This window comes from Carcharhinus amblyrhynchos, chromosome 2, assembly GCF_965287045.1.
Source record: "Carcharhinus amblyrhynchos chromosome 2, sCarAmb.v2.hapA, whole genome shotgun sequence".
Classification (NCBI taxonomy): Eukaryota; Metazoa; Chordata; class Chondrichthyes; order Carcharhiniformes; family Carcharhinidae; genus Carcharhinus; species Carcharhinus amblyrhynchos.
This window is the reverse complement of record NC_137325.1, coordinates 150,349,589-150,365,484: the sequence shown is the minus strand read 5'-3', so window position 1 is coordinate 150,365,484 and position 15,896 is coordinate 150,349,589. Positions and strand designations below refer to the sequence as shown.

Below are 15,896 nucleotides of genomic sequence, written 5' to 3'. Positions count from 1 at the left end.
GGGTGAAGGAAGATTTAAGGGGTTCATGGCTGGTGTTCTGCGATTCAAGAGGTGTTGGGTGTGTTCTGGGGTTGGGAGGGGGGGGGAGTTCATGTGGCGAGGTTCATGACTGAGAAGAGGTTCAGGGGTTAGGGAGGGGTGGGGTTCAGGGGGTGAAGGTCAAAGGTCAGGGAGTGGAAGGTACAAGGTTCAGGGTTTGAGGGGGGTTAGGGGTGAGCGGATGGGAATGAGAGGGTTGGGGGAGGGGTTTTGCAGTTGGTGGTGTGGCTCGGGATGGGAGTTTGTGGGCGGTCAGGGGTAAGTGGGGGGGTTAAGGTTGGGGGATTCGGGATTTGGGTTAGGGTTGGTGGGATGGGGAGGGGGGGGGTTGGGGGTAAGGGGTGGGGGGTGTGACGGTTGGGGGTTAGGTTATGGTTGGGGGAATAAGGTGGTTAGGGGTGGGGTGAAGGGGTGGGGGGTGAAGGGTGAAGGGGGTTGGGGTACGGAGAAGGGTTCACACTGTGCGAATCACTTCTCCCAATCCGGTTTTCAGTAAATAATCTCCCAGAATAATTTCAGTGACTATTCAAATGAAGTGTTAACAATGAGAAAGGTTCTCGCTCCGCAGACAGCGATATCACAGCAGTAACAGCAACATCGCTGGATGCTGGCGATCTGAGTTAAAAACACAAACTGTGCCCCCGTCACCGCCCCCAGGGTGCAGGGTTAATGCAAGCATACTTATGACTCTAACAATTAAACTTTAAATCAAACACTCCCAGGACAGGTACAGCACGGGGTTAGATACAGAGTAAAGCTCCCTCTACACTGTCCCCCATCAAACACTCCCAGGACAGGTACAGCATGGGGTTAGATACAGAGTAAAGCTCCCTCTACACTGTCCCCCCATCAAACACTCCCAGGACAGGTACAGCACGGGGTTAGATACAGAGTAAAGCTGCCTCTACACTGTCCCCCCATCAAACACTCCCAGGACAGGTACAGCACAGGGTTAGATACAGAGTAAAGCTCCCTCTACACTGTCCCCCCATCAAACACACCCAGGACAGGTACAGCACGGGGTTAGATACAGAGTAAAGCTGCCTCTACACTGTCCCCCATCAAACACTCCCAGGACAGGTACAGCACAGGGTTAGATACAGAGTAAATTTCCTTCTACACTGTCCCCCATCAAACACTCCCAGGACAGGTACAGCACGGGGTTAGATACAGAGTAAAGCTCCCTCTACACTGTCGCCATCAAACACTCCCAGGACAGGTACAGCATGGGGTTAGACACAAGAGTAAAGCTCCCTCTAAACTCTTTAAGAGTTTATTTACAAGTTAGCACAGTGAGCACTGATCCTACAGTAGGAGAATGGGGAATTAATAATGGAAAATAAGGAGGTGCAGGAATTTTCTACAGAGGTTACAAGTAACATTCCAGAAATGTCTAATTCAGGATATGGAAGAGAGAGAAAATCTCAGGAAAATTGCAATCAGCTAGAAAGTGGTACTGAGGTAATTGTTGGAGATGTCGGCTGAAAAATCCCTGGGTGCAGATGGACTTCATCTTAGAGCCTTAAAGTAAGGAGCCAGTGAGTCGATGCTGCGAAGGTTTAATCTCTCTCGATTCAAGGAAGGTTTAATCCGATTGGAAAATAGCAAACAGAACTCCATTATTCAAAAAAACATTACTACAGACCAGTTAGTCTAATACCTGTCATTGGGAAAATGTTAGAAGCCGTTATTAAAGATGTTGCAGCAGGGCACTCAGAAAATTCAATCTAATCAGGCAGAGTCAGTATAGTTTTGCAAACAGAAATCATGTTTAACCAACCTATTGGGTTTTGAAGGAGTAACAGATACTGTAAGGAAAGGGAGAGCTGTGGATATCGTGTGCTTGGATTCTCAGAGATTAATTGGTATGAGAGCAGATTTAAGGATATGAATTAGGAGGTAACATCTTCTCAGCGATGGAAGATAGGCAGATAAACGGAAACAGTTTGCATAAATGGGTCTTTATCTGGTTGGAGGGTGTAACATGTTATATACCACTGGGATCAGTACTGGGGCCTCAACATTTTACAGTTTATATAAATGACTTGAATGAATGGACTGAAGGTATCATTGCTAAATCTGATGTTACAATTGTCCATTTCAAGAATAGAACAAAAGAAGTTTTTATCTAAATGGTGAGAGATTACAGAGTTCTGTAAGGCAGAGGGATTTGGGTGTCTGAGTGCACGCATCACAGGTTTGTATGCAGGTACAGCAGATTATTTGGAAAGCTAATCACAGAATTGTTATATTGCAAGAAGCCATTTGACAAAACATGTCTGCACCAGCTCTCCAAACAAGCATCATGACTCAGTGCCGTTCTGCTGCCTTTTTCCCATACCCCGCATGTTGATTTTATTTACATAATCATCGAATGTTCTCTTGAAAGCCTCAATTGAATCTGTCTCCACCACACTCTCAAACAGTGCATTCCAGATCCTAACCACTGTGTGAGTCTGTCTCCACCACACTCTCAGACAGTGCGTTCCAGATCCTACCCACTCGCTGTGTAAATCTGTCTCCACAACACTCTTAGACAGTACATTCCAGATCCTAACCACAGTGTAAAAAACTTTCCTCATGTCGCCTATATTTCTTTTGCTAATTAGCTTAAAGCCTGTACCCTCTGGTTCTTAATCTTTTGTAGGCAGATTTTGATGATTCGATGTATATTCATTATGTGACACCAACATCTTGACTAATTAGACAATGTTATTTTATATCTTAATATCATTGTAGGAAAGCAATCAATTGTAATTCTCCCCAAAAGCCTGATTGAGTTATTCATGAATTAAGTTACAGTGTGACTAATCAGTTTTAATAATGTGGATGTTTAACGCCCCCCACCCCCCACATATCTCAAATTGAAACTCCCTGGATGAAGTATGAATAAAGAGTTATAAACAAAATGAATGTTGTCAGAGCAACATGGACAACATGTACAAAATGAAGATGTGTCTCTTTATCAACTGCATAGATATCCAATCAATAAGAATCACAATTAAAAACCTCATCCAATTCGAGTCATCAAGGTTTAGACCAGTAACAATCAGATCCAATTCGCAGTCCAGTTTGACTCTGACTTTGAGATAGTTACAGGGGCCAGATTTGAAATGGGGAAGCAGACTTCGGAGATAAATCAAAAATCTGATGCCATTTTTATCAAGTCTGGGAATTGAGAGTTAAAACAATTGTGAACAGTTTGTACAACAGTCAAGTCAAAGAAATCCTGAAGGGGAAGTGGTAAAAACCCAGATGTTGGATTCTGTTAAAAGTTAAATGGAAGCTTGATTTGAAACAGTCGTTTGGAAAACATGGACTGGATTTTGGAATGGAAGCCAGAGATGGAAAGCATTGTTGTGAAAGAGGATTTTAAAGTGTATTTTTTGGAAGTGGAATTTGGGAACTCTCACGTGACAATCAGGAGAAATCCACAGACATTCACTTGGATTCAGAGAAGAGAGCTGTAAACTGTTTAAGATATATTTTGTAATCCATATTAATCCTAAAATCTGTGTGTATCTGAGAGGTTACTGGGTGTATTGTATCATAATCCAATATTTTAATGCTTAATAAATTTTTTTGTAGTTAAAACTAATTAGCAGCCCTGCGACTCTTCTTCCATGTTTGATAAGAAATATGTCAAAGTTACGGTCTTTCATTCTGATTTATTCTGGGATCTTCCTGTTCAGTTAGAACATCAACCAGCATTGTTGCAAGAAGATTTTTGAATGGCATTACATGTAAAGGAGGAACCTATAGCTTCCCCACAGGGCCTGAACAATGAAGACCAGACACAGGAGACTGTCACATCAACTGCAACTAACCTTCCCCCAGGAAACACAAAGAAACCACTCTAAATCAATCTCTGAAGTTAAATATAATTTTACTTCTTAATACATTTTCTGGAAATATTATCCAAGTATCTTATTGCCTTGTTCAATCAAGAAGTTACATTGTTGATTAAAGATGGTATTGATAGGATATTGAGGAAGGATATTAGCATAGTTAATGTGGAATCTGTATGGATCGAGTTAAGAAACAGCAAGGGGCAAAAAACATTGGTGAGGGTGTTATACAGACCACCAAACTGTAATGGTAATGTTGGGAAAAGTATTAGACAGGAAATCAGACAGGCATGTGTTACAGGAACATCTGAGATTATGGGTGACTTTAATCTGCATATAGATTGGGAGAGTCAAATTAGTCACAGTACAATTGAGGAGGAATTTCTGAAGTGTAACAGGGGATGGATTTCTGGAGCAACACATTGAGGAACCAACAAGGGAACAGACCACCTTGGACTGGGTGTTGTGCAATGAGAAAGGATTGGTTAGCAATCTAGCTGTGAGAGAACCCTTGGGGACGAGTGACCATAATATGGTAGAATTGTTTGTCAAGGTGGATAGTCCTGAATCTCAGTAATGGGAACTATGATGGTATGAGGCATGAATTGGCCATGATGGACTGGGAAAGACAGCGGACAGGCAATGGCAGGCATTTAAAGGATGAATAGATGAGCTCCAGAAGTTGTTTATTCCTGTTTGGAGCAAGAGCGGTAAGGGAATAAGAACATAAGAAATAGGAAATAGGAGCAGGAGTAGGCCATCTAGCCCTTCGAGCCTGCCCCGCCATTCAATAAGATCATGGCTGATCTGTCGCTGCTCAGTTCCACATTCCCGCCCTCTCCCCATAACCCTTAATCCCCTCGCTTATCAAAAACCCATCAACCCACGTCTTAAAAATATTTAGCGAGGCAGCCTCCACCACTTCAACGGGCAGAGAATTCCAGAGATTCACCACCCTTTGAGTGAAGAAGTTCCTCCTCAACTCCGTTCTAAACCGCCCCCTCCCCCCTTTATCTTGAGGCTGTGCCCTCTAGTCCTACTGTCCTTTGAGTGGGAAGAGTCTCTCCACCTCTATCCTATCCATCCCATTCATGATCTTATATGTCTCAATGAGATCTCCCCTCATTCTTCTAAACTCTAACGAGTACAAGCCTAGTTAATTCAGCCTCTCCTCATAGCTCAACCCCCTCAACTCCGGCATCAGCCTAGTAAACCTCCTCTGCACTCCCTCCAAGGCCAAAATATCCTTGCGTAAGTGCGGCGACCAAAACTGCACACAGTACTCCAGCTGCGGCCTCACCAATGCCCTATACAGCTGCAGCAAGACCTCCCTACTTTTATATTCAATCCCCCTCGCTATGAAGGCCAGCATCCCATTCGCCTTCCTGACCACCTGCTGCACCTGCAGGCTGGGTTTTTGCGACTCATGCACAAGGACCCCGAGGTCCCTCTGCACCGTCGCCTGCTGCAGTTTTTCGCCCCGTAAGTAATAGTCCTTCCTACCATTATTCCTACCAAAGTGGACCACCTCACATTTGCCAACATTAAATTCCATTTGCCAGTTCCTGGCCCATTCGCCCAGCCTATCTAGATCCTTCTGCAGACTCTCCACACCCTCCGCACAATTTGCCTTTCCCCCAATCTTGGTGTCATCAGCAAATTTCGACACCCTACACTCGGTTCCCTCCTCCAGATCATCTATATAAATGGTAAAAAGCTGAGGCCCCAGCACCGACCCGTGGGGCACTCCACTAGTCACCATCCGCCAATCCGAATAGCACCCATTGACCCCCACTCTCTGCCTCCTATTTGACAGCCAATCCTCCATCCACGCTAACACCCTACCCCCAACTCCATGCCCCCTGACCTTCTGCAATAACGTCTTGTGAGGCACCTTATCAAACACCTTCTGAAAATCAAGAAAGACCACATCCACCGGTTCCCCTCTATCCACCGCCCTAGACACATCCTCATAGAACTCCAATAAATTCGTCAGACACGACTTCCCCTTAATGAAACCGTGCTGCGTCTGCTCTATCAAACCATTCTCCTCAAGATGCCTCGCTATTTTCTCCTTGATCACGGATTCTAACATTTTTCCTACAACAGACGTTAAACTAACCGGCCTATAATTCCCTGCCTTTTGCCTGCCACCCTTCTTAAACAATGGCGTAACATTAACTGTTTTCCAATCTTCCGGCACTTCCCCGGAATCCAGCGACGTTTGGAAAATAATCACCAAGGCATCCACTATCACCTCTGCCATTTCTTTCAGAACCCTCGGATGCATTCCATCCGGTCCTGGGGACTTGTCCACAATCAGCCCCTCCAGTCTGTCGAGCACCGCCTCTCTAGTAACAATAATGTCATTCAGGCCCTCCACTCCTACCATCTTTCCATCGCTAACACCCGGCAAATTACTCACGTCCTCCTCCGTGAAGACCGATACAAAAACGTTATTCAGGGCCTCAGCCATTTCCCCATCCCCTACCACTAAGACCCCCTCTCATCCTCTAAGGGTCCAATGTTCACCCTAGCCATCCTCTTCCTTTTTATGTATTTATAAAAACTCTTGCTATCCTTTTTTTATATTAAGCACTAGCCCAGCTTCATAGTTTCTCCTACCCTTCTTTATCAATTTCTTTGTCATTCTTTGTTGACATTTAAACCTCTCCCAATCCTCTTCTCGTCCACTACTCTTAGCTACTCTAAACGCCTCCGCTTTTAATTTAACACTTTCCTTCACCTCCTTCGTTATCCACGGCTGATTACGTCTCCTCCTACGGTCCTTTTTAACCATCGGAATAAATTTCTGCTGAGCACCAGGAAAGATCTCCTTAAAGATCCTCCACTGTTCCTCAGCAGACCTATCTTGCAATGTGCTCCCCCAATCAACATTCGCCAATTCCTCTCTCATCCTACCATACTCCCCTCTGTTCAAACAAAGGACACATGTCCGGGAACCCACTTTCTCCTCCTCCATTTGCATCAGAAACTCCACCATACAATGATCACTCTTCCCAAGAGGATCCTTCACCACAAGGTCCCTAATTCTACCCGCCTCATTACATAACACCAGATCCAAGATAGCTCGCTCGCTCCCTCGTCGGCTCCAACACACACTGTTAGAGGAAACTATCCCGGCAGCATTCCAAGAACTCCTCCTCAAGCCCACCGCGTCCAACATGGGTCAACCAATCAATATGTAGATTGAAATCCCCCATAATTATTGCTGCTCCATTCCTGCATGCAACATTTATTGTGGCCAAACCGTGGCTTACAAGGGAAATTAGAGAGTGTCAGATTCAAGGAAGAAGCATACAAATTGATAAGAAAAAGCAATCGGTCTGAGGATTGGGAGCAGTTTAAAATTCAGCAAAGGAGGAGCAAGGATAGATTAAGAAGGGAAAAACAGAGTGTGAAAGTAAACTCATGGGGAACATGAAAACTGACTAAAAGTTTCTATAGGTGTGTAAAGAGAAAAAGATTGACAAAAATGAATGTAGGCCCATTACAGTTAGAAATGGCCCCAGCAATCTCCTCTCTTGCCTCTCTCAATAACTCAGGGTAGATCCCATTAGGCCCTGGGGACTTATCCACCTTAATGCTCTTCAAGATACCCAACACCACTTCTTTCTTGATGTTGAAATGTCCCAACATATTACCACACTGCACACTAATCTCACTACCCCCATGTCCTTCTCCTCGGTGAATACCAACACAAAGTCCTCAGTTAGGATCTCACCCACATCCTCTGTCTCCAAACACAAGGTCCTTCCTTTATCCTTGAGTGGTCCTACCTTCTCCCAAATTACTCTCTTATTTCTAATGTCTATATAACATATATCGGGATTCTCTTTAACCTTACTTGCCAAGGTCACGTAGAGAATTATTTTTCAAACCGGAGGCCTGTGACCAGTGGTGTGCCTCAGGGATCAGTGCTGGGCCCACTGTTATTTTTCATTTATGTTAATGATTTGGATGAGAATATAGGGGGCATGGTTAGTAAGTTTGTAGATTACACCAAGATTGGTGGCTTGAAGAAGGTTACCTAGGATTACAAAGGAACCTTGATCAATTGGGCCAGTGGGCTGACGAATGGTAGATGGAGTTTAATTTAGATAAATGCGAGGTGATGTATTTTGGTAGATTGAACCAGGGCAGGAGTTACTCAGTTAATGGTAGGGCACTGGGGAGAGTTAGAGAACAAAGAGATCTAGGGGTACATGTTCATAGCTCCTTGAAAGTGCGGGCAATTGGGACTAGGTTAATAGCAAAAACTGGGTGGCATGGACAATTTGGGCCGAAGGGCCTATTTCCATGCTGCAAACCTGTCGTGGTCCCTCTTTGCTTTCCTAATTCTCTGCTTGAATTCTTTGCTGCTTTCTTTAGTACTTTGGTAGAAATAATAGTAGGAGGGATTACTATTTAAAGGGCGAAAAGCTGCAGCATGCTACGGTGCAGAGGGACCTGGGGGTCCTTGTGCACGAATTGCAAAAACCCAGTCTGCAGGTGCAGCAGGTGATCAGGAAGGCGAATGGAATGTTGGCCTTTATAGCGAGGGGGATAGAATATAAAAGCAGGGAGGTCTTGCTGCAACTGTACAGGGCACTGGTGAGGCCGCAGCTGGATTACTGTGTGCAGTTTTGGTCGCCGCACTTACGGAAGGATATATTAGCCTTGGAGGGAGTGCAGGAGAGGTTCACTAGGCTGATACCGGAGATGAGGAGGTTGGACTATGAGGAGACATGAAATAGACTGGGTCTGTACTCGTTGGAGTTTAGAAGGATGAGGGGGAATCTTATAGAGACGTATAAGATAATGAAGGGGATGGATAGGGTAGAAGTGGAGAGATTCTTCCTGCTTAGAAAGAATAGCAGGACTAGAGGGCACAGCCTCAAGATAAGAGGGCGGGGGGAGCAGTTTAGATCAGAGTTGAGGAGGAACTTCTTCACTCAAAGGGTGGTGAATCTCTGGAATTCTCTGCCTGTTGAAGTGGTGGAGGCTATCTCGCTAAATATATTTAAGTCACGGGTAGATAGGTTTTTGGTAGGCAAGGGGATTAAGGGTTATGGGGAGAGGGCGGGAATGTGGAACTGATCCACTTCAGATCAGCCATGATCTTATTGAATGGCGGGGCAGGCTTGAAGAGCTAGATGGCCGACTCCTGCTCCTATTTCTTATGTTCTTATGTTCTTTTGTTCTTTAAATTCCTCAGGGGCTCTGTCTGATTTTAGCTTCCGAAACCAGACAAATGCTTCTTTTTCCCTTCTGAATAAATCCAAGACAAAGCTACCCATTTGATGGGCACCCTACCCACCACTGATGCAAAGTAACAGCATAGAGTCACAGTCATCAAGTCATAGTGATCTAATGCACAGAAAAAGTATCATTTGGCCCATCGCGCCTGTACTGGCCAAAGGCAAACCACCCAACTATTCCAATCTCATTTTCCAGCACTTGTGTGCTTTGAAATCGCAAGTGCAAACCTAAATACTTGCTCAATGTTATGAGAGTCTCTGCCTCCAAAACCCTTTCAAGCAGTGGGTTCCAGACTCCCACTGTCCTCTGACAGTGAAGACCGTTTACTAGATGCACTGCAGACACTTGTCAACCTTCCTTCAACAGCAACTCCCAAACTTACCACCTCTACAGCCACCATGAAGGTCAAAAGAGTCCTGTGTCCTGGGAGTGTTTGATGGGGACAGTGTAGAGGGAGCTTTACTCTGTATCTAACCCCGTGCTGTACCTGTCCTGGGAGTGTTTGATGGGATTCAGTGTAGAGGGAGCTTTACTCTGTATTTAACTCTGTGCTGTACCTGTCTTGGGAGTGTTTGATGGGGGGACAGTGTAGAGGGAGCTTTACTCTGTATCTAACCCCGTGCTGTACCTGTCCTGGGAGTGTTTGATGGGATTCAGTGTAGAGGGAGCTTTACTCTGTACTTAACTCTGTGCTGTACCTGTCCTGGGAGTGTTTGATGGGATTCAGTGTAGAGGGAGCTTTACTCTGTACTTAACTCTGTGCTGTGCCTGTCCTGGATGTTATGAATTAAATAATGAATTGTGAATATGTAAGTAAAGACAGGCGTAGGCTGTGTACAGCGGGTTGTATTTTATTGAAGCTGGGAGGTGAATCTTTGGTAAGACTTGCTGCTTTAGAGTTTCCTGCTGAAATGCTGAGGGTGCAGGTGAGGTGTGGCAGTGTCTGAGAGTTTCCAGTTTTCTCTTGCTAATCTTTCATCACCTGCTGTGAGTGGGCTGCAACACCTTTTCCTTCGCGCTTTCTGAAAGTGTCTTCTAGAAAGGTGGCCAACTTCTGACAGTCATCCTGGAGAGGGAAATGAGAAGAGAAATTCTTGTTACTGAAACAGGTGTTTGATCTGAATGGTAAAACTCAAAATGGGTGAATTTGTGGTGTCTGCAGTCTGACTGTAACTGAAACAAAGTGCTGGAAAATCTCAGCAGGCCTGTGGAGAGAGAATCGAGCCAAGGTTTTGAGTCTGGATGACTTTTTGTCAGTGTTTCCACCGAGGCTGTCAGACCCGCTGAGATTTTCCAGCATTTTCTGATGCAGATGGAGGAGGAGAAAGTGGGTTCCCGGACACGCGTCCTTTGTTTGAATAGAGGGGAGTACGGTAGGATGAGAGAAGAATTGGCGAATGTGGACTGGGGGAGCACGTTGGAGGGAGGGTCTGCTGAGGAGCAGTGGAGGATCTTTAAGGAGATCTTTCTTGGTGCTCAGCAGAAATTTATTCCGATGGTCAAAAAGGACAGTCGGAGGAGAGGTAATAAGCCGTGGATAACGAAGGAGGTGAAGGAAAGTGTTAAATTAAAAGTGGAGGCGTTTCGAGTAGCTAAGAGTAGTGGGCGAGAAGAGGATTGGGAAAGGTTTAAATATCAACAAAGATTGACAAAGAAGTTGATAAAGAAGGGTAGGAGAAACTATGAAGCTGGGCTAGCGCTTAATATAAAAAAGGATAGTAAGAGTTTTCATAAATATATAAAAAGGAAGAGGCTGGCTAGGGTGAACGTTGGTCCCTTAGAGGATGAGCGAGGGGACTTAGTGGTAGGGGATGGAGAAATGGCTGAGGCCTTGAATAACTTTTTTGTTTCTGTCTTCACGGAGGAGGACGTGAATAATTTGCCGGGTGTTAGCGATGGACAGATGGTAGGAGTGGAGGGCCTGAATGACATTATTGTTACTAGAGAGGCGGTGTTTGACAGACTGGAGGGGCTGATTGTGGACAAGTCCCCAGGACCAGATGGAATGCATCTAAGAGTTCTGAGAGAAATGGCAGAGGTGATAGTGGATGCCTTGGTGATTATTTTCCAAATGTCGCTGGATTCCGGGGAAGTGCCGGAAGATTGGAAAACGGCTAATGTTACGCCGTTGTTTAAGATGGGTGGCAGGCAAAAGGCAGGGAATTATAGGCCGGTTAGTTTAACGTCTGTTGTAGGTAAAATGTTAGAATCCGTGATCAAGGAGAAAATAGCGAGGCATCTTGAGGAGAATTGTTTGATAGAGCAGACGCAGCACGGTTTCATTAAGGGGAAGTCATGTCTGACGAATTTATTGGAGTTCTATGAGGATGTGTCTTGGGCGGTGGATAGAGGAGAGCTGGTGGATGTGGTCTTTCTTGATTTTCAGAAGGTGTTTGATAAGGTGCCGCACAAGAGGTTATTGCAGAAGGTCAGGGGACATGGAGTTGGGGGTAGGGTGTTAGCGTGGATAGAGGATTGGCTGTCAAATAGGAGGCAGAGAGTGGGGGTCAATGGGTGCTATTCGGATTGGCGGTTGGTGACTAGTGGAGTGCCCCAGGGGTCAGTGCTGGGGCCTCAGCTATTTACCATTTATATAGATGATCTGGAGGAGGGAACCGAGTGCAGGGTGTCGAAATTTGCTGATGACACCAAGATTGATGGAACGGCAAATTGCGCGGAGGGTGTGGAAAGTCTGCAGAGGGATCTAGATAGGCTGGGCGAATGGGCCAGTAACTGGCAAATGGAATTTAATGTTGGCAAGAGTGAAGTTGTCCACTTTGGTAGGAATAATGGTAGGAAGGATTATTACTTACATGGAGAAAAACTGCAGCAGGCGACGGTGCAGAGGGACCTCGGGGTCCTTGTGCATGAGTTCCAAAAACCCAGCTTGCAGATGCAGCAGGTGGTCAGGAAGGCGAATGGGATGCTGGCCTTCATCGCGAGGGGGATTGAATATAAGAACATAAGAAATAGGAGCAGGAGTAGGCCAACTAGCCCTTCGAGCCTGCCCCACCATTCAATAAGATCATGGCTGATCTGTCGTGGCTCAGTTCCACATTCCCGCCCTCTCCCCATAACCCTTAATCCCCTCTCTTATCAAAAACCCATCAACCCGCGTCTTAAAAATATTTAGCGAGGCAGCCTCCACCACTTCAACGGGCAGAGAATTCCAGAGATTCACCACCCTTTGAGTGAAGAAATTCCTCCTCAACTCCGTTCTAAACCACCCCCCTTTTATCTTGAGGCTGTGCCCCCTAGTCCTACTGTCTTTTTTGAGCGGGAAGAGTCTCTCCACCTCTATCCTATCCATCCCATTCATCATCTTATACGTCTCAATGAGATCTCCCCTCATTCTTCTAAACTCTAACGAGTACAAGCCCAGTTTATTCAGCCTCTCCTCATAGCTCAACCCCCTCAACTCCGGTATCAGCCTAGGAAACCTCCTCAGCACTCCCTCCAAGGCCAAAATATCTTTGCGCAGGTGCGGCGCCCAAAACTGCACACAGTACTCCAGCTGCGGCCTCACCAATGCCCTATACAGCTGCAGCAAGACCTCCCTACTTTTATATTCAATCCCCCTCGCCGTTGAAGTGGTGGAAGCTGCCTCGCTAAATATTTTTAAGAAGCGGGTTGATGGGTTCTTGATAAGAGAGGGGATTTAGGGTTATGGGGAGAGGGCGGGAAAGTGGAACTGAGCCACAACAGATCAGCCATGATCTTATTGAATGGCGGGGCAGGCTCGAAGGGCTAGATGGCCTACTCCTGCTCCTATTTCTTATGTTCTTATGAAGGCCAGCATCCCATTTGCCTTCCTGACCACCTGCTGCACCTGCAAGCTGGGTTTTTGCGACTCATGCACAAGGACCCCGAGGTCCCTCTGCACCATCGCCTGCTGCAGTTTTTCGCCCCGTAAGTAATAGTCCTTCCTACCATTCTTCCTACCAAAGTGGACCACCTCACACTTGCCAACATTAAATTCCATTTGCCATTTCCTGGCCCATTCGCCCAGCCTATCTAGATCCTTCTGCAGACTCTCAACACCCTCCGCACAATTTGCCATTCCCCCAATCTTGGTGTCATCAGCAAATTTCGACACTCTACACTCGGTTCCCTCCTCCAGATCATCTATATAAATGGTAAAAAGCTGAGGCCCCAGCACCGACCCCTGGGGCACTCCACTAGTCACCAACCGCCAATCCGAATAGCACCCATTGACCCCCACTCTCTGCCTCCTATTTGACAACCAATCCTGTATCCACGCTAACACCCTACCCCCAACTCCATGTCCCTCGACCTTCTGCAATAACCTCGTGAGGTACTTTGTCAAACACCTTCTGAAAATCTAGAAAGACCACATCCACCGGCTCTCCTCTATTCACCGCCCTAGACACATCCTCATAGAACTCCAGTAAATTTGTCAGACACGACTTCCCTTTAATGAAACCGTGCTGCGTCTGCTCTATCAAGCAATTCCCTTCAAGATGCCTCGCAATTTCCTCCTTAATGACGGATTCTAACATTTTACTTACCACAGACGTTAAACTAACCGGCCTATAATTCCCCGCCTTTTGCCTGGCACCCTTCTTAAACAACGGCGTAACATTAGCCATTTTCCAATCATCCGGCACTTCCCCGGAATCCAGTGACGTCTGGAAAATAACCACCAAGGCATCCACTATCACCTCCGCCATTTCTTTCAGAACCCTCGGATATATTCCATCCGGTCCTGGGGACTTGTCCAAAATCAGCCCCTCCAGTCTGTCGAGCACCGCCTCTCTAGTAACAGTAATGTCATTAAGACCCTCCAGTCCTACCACCTTTCCATCGCTAACACCCGGCAAATTATTCACATCCTCCTCCGTGAAGACAGAAACAAAAAAGTTATTCAATACCTTAGCCATATCCCCATCCCCTACCACTAGGTCCCCTTTCTCATCCTCTAAAGGACCAACATTCACCCTAGCCAGCCTCTTCCTTTTTATATATTTATAAAAACTCTTGCTATCCTTTTTTATATTATGCGCTAGCCCAGCTTCATAGTTTCTCCTACCCTTCTTTATCAACTTCTTTGTCAATCTTTGTTGACATTTAAACCTCTCCCAATCCTCTTCTCGCCCACTACTCTTAGCTACTCTAAATTCCTCCGCTTTTAGTTTAACACTTTCCTTCACCTCTTTCGTTATCCACGGCTTATTACCTCTTCTCCTACTATCCTTTTTGACCATCGGAATAAATTTCTGCTGAGCACCAAGAAAGATCTCCTTAAAGATCCTCCACTGCTCCTCAACAGACCCTCCCTCCAACGCGCTCCCCCAGTCCAGAATATAAAAGTAGGGAGGTCTTGCTGCGGCTGTATAGAGCATTGGTGAGGCCGCAGCTGGAGTACTGTGTGCAGTTTTGGGCGCCGTACTTATGCAAGGATATTTTAGCCTTGGAGGGAGTGCAGAGGAGGTTTACTAAGCTGATGCCAGAGTTGAGGGGGTTGAGCTATGAGGAGAGGCTGAATAGATTAGGCTTGTACTCGTTAGAGTTTAGAAGAATGAGGGGAGATCTCATTGAGACATATAAGATGATGAATGGGATGGATAGGATAGAGGTGGAGAGACTCTTCCCGCTCAGAAAGGATAGTAGGACTAGAGGGCACAGCCTCAAGATAAAGGGGGGGGGGGGCGGTTTAGAACGGAGTTGAGGAGGAACTTCTTCACTCAAAGGGTGGTGAATCTCTGGAATTCTCTGCCCGTTGAAGTGGTGGAGGCTGCCTCGCTAAATATTTTTAAGACGAGGGTTGATGGGTTTTTGATAAGAGAGGGGATTAAGGGTTATGGGGAGAGGGCGGGAATGTGGAACTGAGCCACGACAGATCAGCCATGATCTTATTGAATGGTGGGGCAGGCTCGAAGGGCTAGATGGCCTACTCCTGCTCCTATTTCTTATGTTATGTTTTTAGATTCCAGCAGTATTTTGCTTTTATCACGGTCTGACTGTGATTGGCTACAATATCAAGCTGGCCAGGGGGTACAGTACAGTGAGAGGGTGAAGTGATGCTTTGGGTGGTTTAACAAGGGTCGGGAATACACAATGAATGGTAGGTCAGTGTGGAGTAACGAGGAGCAAGGCAGCTTGGTGTACAGGTCCACAGATTCCTGAAGGTGGCAGCACAGGTAGATAGAGTGAAGAAGGCACATGGAATACTTGCTTCCATTGCCGGGGTTTAGATTATAGAACTTGGTACAACTTCATAAAACATTAGTGAGGCCACAGCTGGAGAACTCACTATCGGGAGGACGTGATTGCGCTGGAGGGAGATTCCCCAGGACGCTGCCTGGGATGGAAAGTTTCAGCCACGGGGAAAGACTGGATAGGCTTGGATTTCTTTCCCTGGAGCAGAGGAGGGATCTGAGGGAGGGACAAAAAATGATGAGGCATTGTTAGGGTAGATCATTCAAATCTTCTCCCTATGACAGAGATGTCTAAGATCAGAAAGTTTAAGGTGAGGAGTAAGTGGTTTAGAGGGGATTGGAAGAAAAATCTTTTCTCCCGGAGGGTGGTGGGAATACGGATCACGTTGCCCGAGGTGGAGACACGGACTCTTACAACACTGAAGGAGCATCTGGACAAGTACTTAAATCACCACGGAATAGCAGGCCATGGACCCAGCACTGGGATTATGTAGACTGGTATTGGATGATTAGCAGAGACTGGGTGGGCCGAAGGGCCTGTTTCTGTGCTGGGTGACTCTATGACAAG

General features: G+C 46.1%; 1 protein-coding gene across 1 annotated transcript in view; it reads right to left on the bottom strand.

The window, feature by feature from the left end:
- Positions 1-9,930: 9,930 nt before the first annotated feature.
- The window catches only part of LOC145360068 (nuclear receptor-binding protein 2-like), a 104,245-nt gene continuing 98,279 nt past the window's right edge, over positions 9,931-15,896 (bottom strand). The window contains exon 19 of the mRNA XM_080215003.1: positions 9,931-10,215. Within this exon, the coding sequence (XP_080071129.1) occupies positions 10,117-10,215 (99 nt within the window). The 3' untranslated portion in view covers positions 9,931-10,116. The remainder of the gene's footprint in view (positions 10,216-15,896) is intronic.